This window comes from Zea mays, chromosome 2 (genome assembly GCF_902167145.1).
Source record: "Zea mays cultivar B73 chromosome 2, Zm-B73-REFERENCE-NAM-5.0, whole genome shotgun sequence".
In the NCBI taxonomy this organism is placed as follows: Eukaryota; Viridiplantae; Streptophyta; class Magnoliopsida; order Poales; family Poaceae; genus Zea; species Zea mays.
This window is the reverse complement of record NC_050097.1, coordinates 224783624-224797710: the sequence shown is the minus strand read 5'-3', so window position 1 is coordinate 224797710 and position 14087 is coordinate 224783624. Positions and strand designations below refer to the sequence as shown.

The 14087-nt window shown below is 41.8% G+C and overlaps 1 protein-coding gene across 2 annotated transcripts; it reads right to left on the bottom strand.

Annotated features, from left to right (window-relative positions):
* Window positions 1-3326: 3326 nt before the first annotated feature.
* Window positions 3327-13497, bottom strand: LOC100383342 (D-alanine--D-alanine ligase family). 2 transcript variants are annotated; one of them, XM_008672461.3, is made up of 25 exons: window positions 12979-13497; window positions 12264-12335; window positions 11650-11693; window positions 11449-11560; window positions 11182-11253; window positions 10689-10751; window positions 10222-10299; window positions 10050-10142; window positions 9842-9961; window positions 9578-9661; window positions 7611-7826; window positions 7475-7522; window positions 6931-7185; window positions 6546-6643; window positions 6200-6444; window positions 5816-5884; window positions 5676-5740; window positions 5294-5463; window positions 5135-5213; window positions 4781-5036; window positions 4447-4492; window positions 4160-4268; window positions 4007-4069; window positions 3799-3907; window positions 3368-3693 (listed from the first exon to the last, which is right to left on the bottom strand). In XM_008672461.3, exons 1-24 carry the CDS (start codon window positions 13291-13293, stop codon window positions 3827-3829), a joined length of 2853 nt encoding a protein of 950 aa, XP_008670683.1. In that variant the 5' UTR covers window positions 13294-13497; the 3' UTR covers window positions 3368-3693; window positions 3799-3826. The 2 variants fall into 2 exon arrangements, with proteins under 2 accessions (XP_008670682.1, XP_008670683.1); XM_008672460.3 differs by having other exon boundaries at window positions 3327-3907.
* Window positions 13498-14087: the final 590 nt, after the last annotated feature.

Here is a 14087-nt window from a genome sequence, read left to right as displayed (position 1 = left end):
TCATGATATCCTTCAAAGGTTGTGACGAAGGAACAATTATATGATATGCTTGAAAGTAATGCCGAAGCTTCCTGGAGACCATTAAGACAGCATATAACACCTTCTCCAATTCTGTATAATTTTTCTTTGATAGACTAAGAACTTCGGAGACAAAGTAAATTGGGGCCTGCTTTTTGATTTGCCCTTCGAGCTTTTCTTGAACAAGTGTCGCGCTCACTGCTGAGTGCGAAGCTGCCACATATAACAACAGAGGAGCCCCTGGTGCTGGTGGAGTTAGTGTCGTTAGATCTATCAGATACTGCTTCAGCTCTTCGAAGACTTTCTGCTGGGATGATCCCCATTGAAAGACTTCGGCTGACTTCAGCACTTCAAAGAACGGTAAATTTCTCTCTGCTGATCTAGATATGAATCGATTTAGAGATGCTAATCTTCCTGTCAGCCGTTGAGCCCCCCTTTTGTACTTGGCGGCTCCATTCGAAGGATAGCTTCAATTTTATTTGGATTAGCTTCGATTCCTTTTGTTGAAACCAGACAACCAAGGAATTTCCCCTTCTTCACTCTGAAGACACATTTCTCTGGATTTAGCTTCAGACCAGCTTGTCTAAAATTAGCAAATGTCTCCTGCAGATCAGCAATGTGATTTTGTTGCTTCGTGCTTTTCACTATAATATCATCAACATAGGTTAGCACATTTCTGCCTATCTGAGAATGGAGAACCTTCGCTGTCATTCTACTGAAACTTCCTCCAGCATTCTTAAGCCCCTCAGGCATCCGAAGGTAACAATATGTTCTACTAGAGGTTATGAAGCTGGTTTTTGGCTCATCTTCTTTCTTCATCCAAATTTGATGATAGCCTGAATAACAATCTAGCAGACTCATAAGTTCTGACGAAGCTGTTGCGTCTACTAGAGAATCTATCCTTGGTAATGGAAACTCGTCCTTCGGGCAAGCCTTGTTGAGATCAGTAAAATCGATACACATCCTCCATTTACCGTTGGCTTTCTTCACCATAACAGTGTTGGCTAGCCATTCTGGGTATTTCACTTCTCTGATGACTCCAGCACTAAGAAGTCTTTTCACTTCATTCCGAGCACCTTCGGCTTTGTCATCAGACATTTTCCGAAGCCTCTGCTTTCTGGGTCTGAAGGATGGATCAACATTTAGCGAGTGCTCAATGACATCCCTGTTAACACCACAGAGATCATTGGCTGACCAAGCAAAAACATCTTTGTTGTTGAACAAAAACCTTATCAGGGTTTTCTCTTGTTCTTCAGACAATTGAGAACCCAGTAGCACCTTCTGCTCTGCAATATCTTCACATAAAAGCATGGGCTTCGGCTGATCGGCCGAAGCAGCCTTCTCCCTTCTGTACTTGTACTGCTCACAAGCTTCGTTTCCATCTATATTATGGATTGCCTTTGAATCTGTCCAGTTCCCTTCAGCTTTTCTGGCAGCTTCCTGACTCCCATGAATAGCAATAGGTCCCTGATCCGAAGGTATCTTCATGCAAAGATATGTTGGATGAAGAATTGCTTCGAAAGCATTAAGTGTTCCACGACCAATTATTTCATTATAGGGGTACTCCATGTCGACAATATCAAACACAACTTGCTCAGTTCTAGTGTTGTTAACAAATCCGAAGGTCACTAGCATGGTGATCTTGCCAAGTGCTACAATCTGTCTTCCTCCAAAGCCACAGAGAGGGTGTGTAGCATCATGAATCTTGTCTTCTGGCTCTTGCATTTGTCTGAAGGCCTTAGCAAATATGATATCAGCTGCACTGCCTGTATCAACCAGAACATCGTGGACCAGAAACCCTTTGATAACACAAGAAATAACCATAGCATCATTGTGAGGGAAATCCTTGAGCTGAAGATCCTCTTGGAGAAGGTAATTGGGATGTGAGACCATCTTGACTTAATGAAGGGTCCCTGCACCTCGACATGCTGTACCCTTCTCTGTGCCTCTTTCTTCTGTTTCTTGTTGGCCGGCTCTGAGCATGAACCGCCTGTGATCGGGAGGGCCAGCTTCGAAGCCGAAGCAGCTACAGCCTGGTTCTTGAACAAAGCCATCAACTCAAAAAGTAGAAGTGAGTTCACCGGAGGTGGGCGCCAATGTTGGGGACTTGTTCTCAAACGCTATGAATTAAGAACAAGACAACATACAAAATGTTAAATATTAATACCCTTCGTCCGCTGAAGCATTATTTCCCCAAGGATACAATGAACTTCGGACGATGGTCATGAATAAAATGTCACGAAGGTCATACCTTCGTGATTAAATTTATGCAACAATGTAAAAGGAATCATAACGTGTGAAACATGTGTTAGAAACAGATAACATAATTCTTAAATTTCATTATATAGATTTGAATATTTAAACATGACATTTGGATACGTTTATACCTTCTCCTCGACGGAAAACAATAATTCCAGTATGGCTCACCAGCAATTACAGGATTGCCTGAACAGTACAGGGGCACTGTTCATCTATTTATAGGCACATGACATAGCCTATATGAAATTACATCTATCCCCTTTATAATCAATTACAACAGTGACACAAAACATCATGGGTTTTTGAGTCATTTGATCTTTAAGTCGGTTTTCCCCCCTTCGTCTTGGGACTTGCCACTGTGCCAAAGCTCCATCGATGATAGCTTCGGCGCTGTTTCTTGAAAGGATCTTGTCGAATGTGTTTTCCTCTTTTAGGATCTTCGGCTACGAAACATACCCCCAACAAATATAATTGTAATTTTTTATTTACTGATTATTAATATATACATATTTACAACATCGCTCTTATACATAACACAAACGAATGTGTGTTGCAGTGGTAGAAGTCGGATGCTTCGAGCTGAGGGAGCCAAGTTAGAATCCCTGCCCATGCACCGTATTTGCTTATTCCGCGATTTAAACGACTCTGGGGCGTGCGGCCGCGACACACGAAGAAATTCATGCTTTAAAGGCGTATTGATAGTGAAGTGATGGGTGTTATTGTTAGGGTATGTATATCGTAGATAATATGTTATAGTTCTCCAAGCACTAGGTACATCTAAGAAACTCGTTTATAAAACCAAATGTATCAGAGGTTTGTATCTTATTCAAACTCGTTTATAAAACCAAATGTATCAGAGGTTTGTATCTTATTCACTAGAATCCCTCGTGACACGGTTCATTTATATAGGTTGTTTGAGTGAAACCGCATCTTAGACTAGTAAACTGTGCTACATGCGTTCCATCATCAACATATATCTTGTGTTTTTTTACATTTATCTCCTTAGATACTACATAGGCCTTGTCAGGTTACGCATGGATCATAGGGGATTGAAGAAGATTAAATATCTTTCTATTCAATTTTCAAACACTTTGCAACCGAACATGCTACTGGTTATTTATGTAGGCTATAGATGCCCTAAGAGTCAAGAACTCAATGACAGATTTGATGTGGTACACACTGATGATAAGCTGCTGCATCATTCAGTCCACCCAATCCTTTTACTGCTGATTTCAATGTCGAGAACTAAACCTCTATATTAATGATGTGATGAAAACTTGGTAAGTTTGAGAGTTTATATTCCACGATACTTGTATAGCTAGCTTTCCATATTGTGGCCCGGACGTGTTGGTTTGACTTGACGTCCGTGGAGGGTTGCTTCTGCTCTGCTCTGATGTGCACGACGACCGCGCAACGCTATACATGTTTATTTTTCATCGCATCAACACGGAGAAGACGATTTTTTTCCCACAAATATAAATAAAAATACTACTCGACTGATACAGAATCAAACCGACGCACCGTAAAAAGAAAAATAAATGTGAGATAGCTATTTTGCCCTTGCAAACACCAAATCCAGAAGAGTGCGGAAAAACCTGTGGGGGTACACGGGCGGTTCCTCTGCGAGTGCCTGCGATTCATTGCCACCATACCACACATTAGTATTATCTAACAACAACAATAATAATATCAAGTGCAGCCCCTGCAGCAACAACAATAATTTTCCTACTTGGTGGATCAGCACGGTGGATGGAGTCATCCCAGGTACAGTGTTGACTTCAATCAGCAGCACCTGCATGCATGCATATTACTACTATTACTATGTAGTAACAACAACAACAATATCGTCTCCATTTGACACAACAACATTTCGCATTCATACCTCCCCGCTTCGCACGTTGACAAATGCATCAATGCGTGAGAAGCCTTCCAAACCTAGAGCGTTTGCCATGGTCTCGATACTCTTCTTGCACCTCTGCAGAGCATCCTCGCTACAAAAGGCAAACATAATTAACACAAGGGGTGTTCAAGACAAGAGATTATCGGCTTAATTTGGATGAGGGTACGCCAGCAAAAACAGAACCGATATGTCCAGTTGGAAATTCTAATGTTATTCAAAAGAAAACAAGAAAAAACAAGGGGAAACTGGGAATAGTCATAAATAAGCACCCCATAATTGTTGCAGGAGGTGGTGTCAAGTTGATTCCAGTGCCACCTGAAAACAAAAACACCTCAATCATAAACATAGATAAAGGGCTGCCAGTGAGCCAAGGGGATGAAACACCAAATCTAAAGGTTACAAGGGACACATAATGTTCTACCCAAAAAAAATCCCAAGTCAATGTTCACCTCAATGGCATATTGCATTTCCATGCCATCCCACCAACTATTTAAACAAAATATATCAAAAGACGGACTCACACTAGCAACTCCTGGTACAACTTCATTCCTGAGATCATATAAGGAAAATAGTACAAACTAGAAAATTTTGAATGTTACTTACCTTGAAATTTCTCCTCAAGAGATAAAATATCACCACTTTCTTTCACTGTGATACTTGGATTTAATGAGTGCATTTCTCCACGTTTGCCAACTACACCAACGGTTATTTCAAGCCAGTCATTTTCACCTTTCCATACAAGATGGCGGGCACTACCATCCTCTAATTTATTTGCAATGATAATTTCATCGGTTTCAATAAAAGGCTCAAATATTAGTGACTCTGGAGAAGGGACTGGCATCTCAATTACACCATGTGCCTATAAAATATAGTTTAGTGTTAAAAATGTATTTGACAACTGACAGACATATAGTTCCTCGATTGACACAAAATCATGCTCAGGTTTTTTTTTCGTACCCTGGACAGGCAATTAGCAGGCAGATGCTGAAACTTCCTCCTCAATGCATTTGTATAGACTTCTAGGTCCTTTGGACAGCTGAAAATAGATAGTGTTTTCTTAATGATCCATACCATTAAATAATTAAAACACCGGGCTAGAGTTAAGTAAATACTTACCACAATCTTGCTACACCAGTCGAGCACCCGTCACGAGCTGGTTTCACACATACTGTTTCTGTTTCTAGTTTTGCTTTAAGTTCATTCCAGATATCAACAAGAGATGAGTTCAGTACTTCTTCTGTTGCTCTTACATCCTTTGGAATGATACGGATTCCATAACTAGCAAGCTACACAAGTACCACAAATACTGTTAACTTTTTTGGCATGGTCACAGTGGACAAAAAAAATCGGTGAGCAAATTTTGGGTTATTAACAAATTGATTTAAGTTGTTTGTGTCATAGTAACATCATGGATATCATTCTATATTCATGCTAGGAAATCAATATTTAAATACCCATAGGAGCCCGTATAAGAGTAAAAGTCACAAAAGGTACATACATGGTCAACAGCAAGTGAACTTGCAACTTTGTCAATGCATGTTCTAGACGCTATTGGTCCTGGTCCTGCATGACAAGAGCTTTTAAATTCTTTAGTTTGGCCACATACAAATGCTCTCAATATATAAGCTAAAAATGAACCTGTGTAAGGAACTCCTGCAGATTCCAACAATGTCTGAATGGTACCATCCTCGCCAATGCCACCATGCACTACATATAACACACAAGACATGTACAACTAAGAAAAAAAAAGAAACAACATGGACCCAAATGTATATTATAAATGCAACAGTCAGGCGAAAGACTCAATCTGGAATTTCAATACTAGTTTCAATACTTACTATATGTTTGGTTTAATTTAAGAAAAGGAGCAATATGATTAAATAATCAGAACTTGACAGGATCCACTAATTCTAGAAATATTGCACGCAATGCATTTTTATTGTATTGAACTGCAATAGTTGGATCATTATATATTAGCATGCATAGCAGTTCGACTAGATTAGTATTTTTTTGGGAAAATACCTGCTATAAAGACTACAGCTTCAGTTTCTTTTACATGGTCGATCCACTGTTGCAGAGAGTATTTGATAGGTTGTTCATAAGCTATGTCAAAGCCCGCAAACCAATCATGTTTGCTCAATGCTGACCCAAGTTCATTCATTACTTGATCACGCAAACGTTTTGTTATTTCAACTCGTTCTGGCTCAGTTGCCTCAACACATGCAGCATGAACTTCTTCAGTGGTATGTCGTAACACTAATGAATATCTGCCACATAGAGTATGCCAAGTTTAGTCATTTTACCAAGTAAATGTTACAGTACATAACTACAATATTATCCATGAGATCCAATGATATGCAACACTTACGGCAACGTCCAAACTTCTCTTGAACTGTCACTGAAATCTTGATCATGTGAGGAGAAATATCCATGTGCAGGTGCAAGCAAACACGGTGTCACGTCAAGCTGAAAGCAACAGAAGTGAAAAAGAATCTAAAATATCGATGCATGAAAACAGTAGATTACTACTGTCATGGGGTGGCAGCCCAGGCAACTACGTAGTCAATAAACATGGTATTGTATCATATCAAGCTTAAAGCATGGTATGGTATGGCATACAGTTTTAAAATAATGGCAACAAACTCTACCAATATGGCCAGAAATTTTATAAACAAAATGTGGAAGCACCAAGAAATGAGAATAGAAACACAATGAACACACACAGTCAAATATTTGAAAGCAAGAGGTCTCACATCATCAAAACCTTGAAGATTAAGCCATACATTGGTACCACTCATAAGTGATACTTGCCGTTCTGAAGTGTCCCCTCCGAAGATCACAAAAACCTTCTGTCTTGATGTTCCTTTGTGGATTGCTTCTACTTGTTTTGATGGTTGTAGTTTTCTGGACAAAGCGGTCCAAGCATTATTGCATGGAAGAAGAGAAGGGAATCGCGAGCAAGCATGCTGAACAACTGTACGAAGGATTCGAGAGTGTGAGAACCCAACCTGAAAAGTGTTATTTTTGGTTCTGAAGTTAGTAACGAAATTAAGCATTATGAGCACAGAAGTATTTGCATGATGCTTTATGGAACAGCAAGATAATGAGTATAAAAAGCCTTTAGCAAAGCTAATTTATACTGCAAATCATTACCAAAACACAAATATCGTCAGTGATTAACAGTTTAAAGAAAAGATGCACAGATATCAGGGGTGATCATGTACGCTATTTAAATAAGAATTTCTCTAGAATCAGAAATGCCAAATTACAATGTGTCTGATACCATAGTATTATTACCGCTGAAGCTTGTTGGAACAAAAAGCTGGTTTGCTCCATCCCACTTATCTGTTAGACAATACAACAGGTATCATGCACTAGATATTGAAGGACATGATCCAAACTTGAGAACAAAGAGCAATAAGAGCATGCTTACCAAATTGATATCCGTGAAAAGAACACTTCCATACTTGGTATTTCCAAATTTGTCACTATTTTCAGCTGGGGGTAAAGAAGCAACAGGAGAAGGTAAAAACCAACCATCTATCCTTGCATAGTCATGCAGGCCAAGGCGACAAAATAAAAGAGAAATTCCTTGTCTTATACAATCGATCACCTCTGCCGGAAAACGTGGAGGAGAATGATAAGCAACCTGGGAAGAGATCAATGAATGCTTTAGTTGATCCTTGTGTAAGATGTTATGGATCCTAGTTCATAACGGGATAAACAACGCCGAGAAGATAAACGGGCGGAGTCGGCTTGGGGGACTAGACTATTAGAGAGATCTAAGACTAATTCTTCTTCATTGATTCCTTAAGCTCCTTAAAGAGGTACATCCCATCCTTATATAGATAGGAAGACTTGGCCCCTCAAGTAACTAACTCGATCTTATCTAATCTAATCCCAAGTAACTAACTCAATCTTATCTAATCTAATCCCAAGTAACTAACTCAATCTTATTTAATTTAATCTCAAGTAACTAACTCAATCTTATCAAATCTAATATTTATCCACTAATCCTAACACTGAACCTATCCCTATGGCCTCCATGCCCTGGGCTGCCACCCCATGACATTCCCCCACCCTTCGAAGACAGCTCGTCCTCGAGCTGTAATGGGGTGTATGGCAACACTCTTGCTATCTAACTTGATCTACACGTGAAAGTGCAACCCTAACTTAGAAGCCTTTTACATCTCAGCTTTAATTTATTTGCAAATAAAATAAAGAACCTAACATATGCCAAGGTTGGTCCTCCTAGATCCCATGGGAACAACCTCGTCCAGGCTGCAAAGGCCAAGACGTGGAAGCTCACCGGTCCTACGGCTTGAGCTGCCGCGAGTTCCAGTGGAGACAGCGCCACCCAACCAAATGTGTTCTTGCTGTCCACATGGCTATGGATCAGGACGGTGACCTGGAGTGGAGGATCAGCCAACCCTGCCGAAGGCCTTGCCGCCACATGTGTCGCGTGTTGTTCAACATGCAATATCATGCAAGTCACTGTGCTAGGGAACGGCGGACCGCAGCCTGTAGCCGCACTGCCGCTTGCCGTGCTTCACGCCGTGCTAGGAAGCCTCGTGCCGTAGCCTGAAGACGGCAAGCCGCTGCTTGCAGCCGCGCCGCTGCCGCAACTTTCTGCACTAGGCGTCGCGCCAGGAAGCCACGCGCAGCCGCCTGCAGTCGGGTTGCCGCCGCTGATCGTTGGTCAGACTTGACCTTTGCCGCGAGTAGATCACGGAGCTGGAGGATAACAGATCGGGCCTGCTCTAGATCTGCCCTGGCACAAGCCAGGTCCTCATGCCAGGTGCGGAGATCGTCCGCAACAGAAGTCATGGAAAAGGATCCCTGACTCATGATACCAAATGTTATAGATCCTAGTTCATAACGAGATAAACAACGTCGGGAAGATAGCCGGGCGGAATCAGCTTGGGGGAGATGTTATGGATCATAGTTCATAACGGGATAAACAACACGGGAAGATAGTCGGCCGGAGTCGACTTGGGAGGAGGGGGGGACTAGACTATTAGAGAGATATGGGATGGGACTAATTCTTCTTCATTGATTCCTCCCTTGATTCCCCTTTAAGGAGGTACAACCCATCCTTATATAGATAGGAAGACTTGGCTCCCAAGTAACTAACTCAATCTTATCTAATTTAATCCCAAGTAACTAACTCAATCTTATCTAATCTAATCCCAAGTAACTAACTCAATCTTATATAATATAATATTTATCGACTAATCCTAACCCTGAGCCTATCCATATGGCCTCCATGCCCTGGGCTACCACCCCATGACATAAGAAAACCATGATTGTGAAAAAATGGAATTATTTGATAGAGGCCTTGTCACAGGAAGTTCTGTAAGTTCATTTCAAATGAGCCCTAGAACTTGTATTTTAGTATACCTGTCGACTTGGAAGGTACTTCTTGCGGTAGTTAAATATTGTGTCCTCCTTGGTATCACTATTGTTGGAGTACTGAAGCTCAACCTGCAAAAAGGAAAGGAAAATAAAATAGGCTAATTCAGGTTATCTAACACATTCAGTTTAAACTTGTCAATAGATAACATCATATTTCTTTTGTCCTAAGAGGACCATCCGTTATATTTGGTCAAGTTGTTACAATGTCTCCAGCATGACAGAACAACAGATAAGTAAATGAAGACATACTTCTGTTGGAAGCAGAACAACAGGCTCACTGTTGTTAGCAATCCCAACATCAACCACGATGGCTGTAAACTCAGTGCCCCCTTCAATGAAAACCTCTATGATAACTTTATCATCAATTCCCTGTCAATCAGCAGAGGATTTCAGGTCTCAAAATTATTACTGAGTTTAACCTGAATGATTCCAGAAGTATAGTAGAAAGTTTCTGCACCTCTGAAATAATTTCCTCAGCTTTCTGGGCAGCATCATTCACACCATAAGCAACAACTACGCCAATGCTTGACCCAGCCCTTGTAGGTTTGACCTGTGCAAGCATATCAGAAGTTATCCCTTCACCAATCCAACCCTGAAAACAATCTTTAAAGTAAAACATTATTACTTACAATCGTTTTGCCATTTTCTTTGTTCAGATTGACGGTTTGGAACCATGCCTCTAACTCCGGCTTAGCCAACTTGTCCTTCTGATTTGTGATAGACACGATTGCAGGATACATTTTTTGAACAGAAATTACAGGATACATGATCAGGTCACCAAAGAAGAGCATCAGAATTAGTGACCACACTCCCATTTTTGCTTAACTACTGTGGTAATATTGTGACAGACAAGAAAATCTTTTGTTACTTTTTCCAAGTATTAATTAAGATTCAGTCCACTGGAAGCGACAGATCAATTAAACCAAAACTTATTTTCAAATATATGTAGCATAAAAAAGCATAGTGCCCAAGATTAAATTTTTTTGACTCTCAATGCCTGTTTTTCAACTAAATTACATATTATGCCCATTAATAAAGATATAGTGCATATCACATTGAGCGGTGAGCGCACTATGAAATGACAAACAAACCTTACCTCCACAAGAAAGTTGGGCACTGTTAAGAAACCTTGTGCGTTGAGCTCGAGCGACGCATTATGCTGCAGCCATGTTCAAGATTAAAATCAGGAACAGAACAAATGGATCCACTGACATTAAATGAAATTACAAGTTACAATAGCGAAAAAACAAGATATTGGTGGACACGTCACATTTCACATAGCATCTTTAGAAGATCGTACATTGTAGCGATTTTTTTGAGTTTTAACCTACCCACTGGATGACATTTTATAAACTCCAATTGCTCAATACATGGAACAATTTGTCCTATTAAGTTCCACAATATCCATAATCAGCAGACAAGTTTCACGGATAATGCTAGAATACTTTCCCATCAATTCAGAAAAAGCTGGGATGGGGATGGCACTGAACAGGGGGCTAATCCAAGTATGCAACTACATAGAAGGATGGTAGGGAGAAGCTGATGACATATATTGTCAAGAGCAATAATGAAAGAAACATACAATGTACCTTGTCAAAAGCACGCTGGCATTCCTTAGAGGGTGTCCCAACAAATGGAACATTTGCTTTCTCCAAAAGCTCCTGAATATTTCAAAGAGATTACGAACATATGGATGTCACACCCACAAATATTAAGTTAACAGGTGAGTGTGTAAACAGCAGTCAACTAAGAACCATTCAAACACTAGCTAGTGCAATGCCAAGTGAATCATAGAATTAACGGGCATGAATTGATTTTTTTCCCTTGTAAACCAGATTTCACTGGTACTAACAAACCTGAATGCCTCCATCTTCACCAAATTTCCCATGGATCACTGGGAAGACAATGTCAACATTTGTGGCGAGATGCTCCGCGAAGTCAGATAGGGAATCAAATTCTTGGGCTAAACTGCAGAAGTGAAGCTTAAAAATGAAAAAGAAAATAAATTGGAATGATAATATTAGCAAGAAACAAGAATTGTCTATCAACAGGTTTACCTTTCAAGTTTGAAGTCAAAATCCGAAGGTGTGTTGGAATATAGCTGTGGGGCAAAACATGTGGAACAGTTATATTACTCTGACTGAATACGAGTTTGTAAAATAGCAACTAGCAACCGAAGTACATGTCTCAAACAACTTTATAAAAGATAAAAGGCTTTGTCATTTAGGTACTAGCTTCAGCAAAACAGAACATGCAATTGTTAACCAAATTCAACCAAGGGAACCTTTATCTTATTACAGTATATTGAAGTTGCTCGAATAAATGTAACTATCCCCAGTGAAGGTGCAGAAATCCATATAAGCTGAGCACCTTGGAATCGCAAAAGAAAAAGTTTGAGCTGACCACAGGGTTTTCTAAAACTAACAAAAATTGAGAAAATTCTGTTGCTAAGCTGAGCAGAGCTTGGTTCCTCGATCAGGGGGTCTCTATAAATAACACTAACAGACAAGCAACTAGGGAGAGTTGCTATAAAAAAATAGTGTGTGACCAACTCAATTAAAAAATGACACAGACAGCACAACCACCACTCACCAGAGTATATTCTGGTTATAGCATTATTATTATTATTATTATTATTAACAGCCAAGAGAATCCGAGCACGTGACGTCACCTGCGCAGGAGATATCGCGAAGGCCTTCATAGCACAGTCAATGTAGTAGCAGCAGACGACCAAATCCTCTCCCTGCATTGGACCATGAAAGGGAATACGAACGCGAGTGACGAGGCAGCACACAGGCGCGAATGGTTTCGGTGCACACTACACAGTACAGTCGGCATCAAGTTCGAAGCACTACTAGTTCCTAGCAGAAATGATGAGTGAGCTCTGTAGCTCTCTCTAAAACTCAAATGTATGCATTTCTGTTATGCAAATTAATAGAACGGGAAATTTGGATATGTATTACAACTTTTGATATATATCATTGATATCTCATTTATATGTGGGATCCACATGAGTGAATGATATGTGAAGCCAATGTTATATATCTAAAATTGTAATATTTTAATGGTATAGATCTAATTATTCTTAATAGAAATGGGGTTCTACTCTGTTAAAAAAAGAGTGGTCTGGTCATCGCAGTAGTCAGTGACCCCTTGGCCCCTGGGCGGGCGGCGCTGACCCGAATCATCAAAGCAATAAGCAACGGCACTAGTCTCACAGAAAGTGTAGCTCAAAAGTCAAAGCGGCAGCAGCTCGAATCCAACTCCCAGTAACGCGTCGCTATGTCTTCTCAAACCCGCGCGTCTCCGCGCCACGAACGGCAACGGTATCAGTATTTGAACTCAACAAGCGAGGCGAAACAGACGCGTGAGTGCGGACCGCATACCTGGATGTGATCCAGCACCGAGCGCGCGGAGTTGAGGGAGACGCCCCTCTCGCCGGAGGGCCCGCCGCAGACGAGGCCGACGCGGAGCGGCCTCCCCTGCTCCCCCGCCTCCACCCCAGCCTCCCGCTGCTCGCGATCGGACTCGGACACCGCCGCGCGGAGCGGAGCGGGGCCTCGCGCCGCGGACGTGAACCCTAGTGGCGGGGACGAGACGAGCGCGCGGAGCGGCGCGGCGAGGGCGCGGAGGTGGCGAAGGGTCGGGGAAGAGAGCCGGGCCCGGGGCAGGGGCAGGGTTTGGGGACGCGAGAGCAGCATGGTGGGGGAGCAGGGCAGGCAGGCAGGCTAGGCAGCGATCGTGCTGATGCGGCCGTGCACCGTGGAGGAGTAGCTGGTGCTGGGAGCCGACGCGGGAGTGGGAAAGCGGGAGAGCGATGTGAAGTGCGGAAGGCGTGGCAACGCCCAGGCCCATATCCCTTTTTGTAGCGGAGGAAGCGGCCGGCGCCGGCTCGTCGTCTTCCCCTGGCTGGCGATGGTGCAATGCCAAAGAGGCATTTCATGATCAACGTTATTTGTGTCATCCCGTCCAGTCTCATATTGTTGTTAATAATAATAATTTGGACGGCCGTCTCATATTTTAGTTCCGGGGCGGCAATTGCCTGTAGTACGTCGGCTTATTATGATTACGATGCCCCCTATGTTTATTGCTTGAACTTTACATCTATGGTGCATGCTAAAGTTTGTCACTATACTTTTAACTAAACTTTAGCATAACAAATTCAAAGATGAGTGTTAAAAGCTAACAATAGATGTCTGGCTTGGGTTTCTATCATATACCTCATCCGCCACTCTCAGGAAAAAGGATTCCAAAACAGCCCTTGTTACGGTTGTTGGTAGTACTCTTTCGGGTGATCAGTTGGTGGCGCAATTGCAACGTGTTGTTTCAAGTAAGTGGAATTGGGAACCTGTTGTTCATGAGCAGAACTCTTTCATTGTCACGTTTCCATCTAAGAATGAGCTACAGAGGGTCATTGCCTTTGGGGGTGCGGATGTCCGGGATAAAAATGTGCCCATGGGGACAAGGATGCAATTTCAGGAATGGCATGAGGAGG

Bases quoted from the DNA above. Each gene is read 5' to 3' on its own strand.
- LOC100383342 (XM_008672460.3), bottom strand. From the start codon at position 13,293: ATGCTGCTCTCGCGTCCCCAAACCCTGCCCCTGCCCCGGGCCCGGCTC. The intron at 11,254-11,448 runs GTTTGTTAGTAC...TGAAATATTCAG, and splicing joins GTGAAGATGGAGGCATTCAG to GAGCTTTTGGAGAAAGCAAA. The intron at 6,644-6,930 runs GTGAGACCTCTT...TGTTGCTTTCAG, and splicing joins ATCTTCAAGGTTTTGATGAT to CTTGACGTGACACCGTGTTT.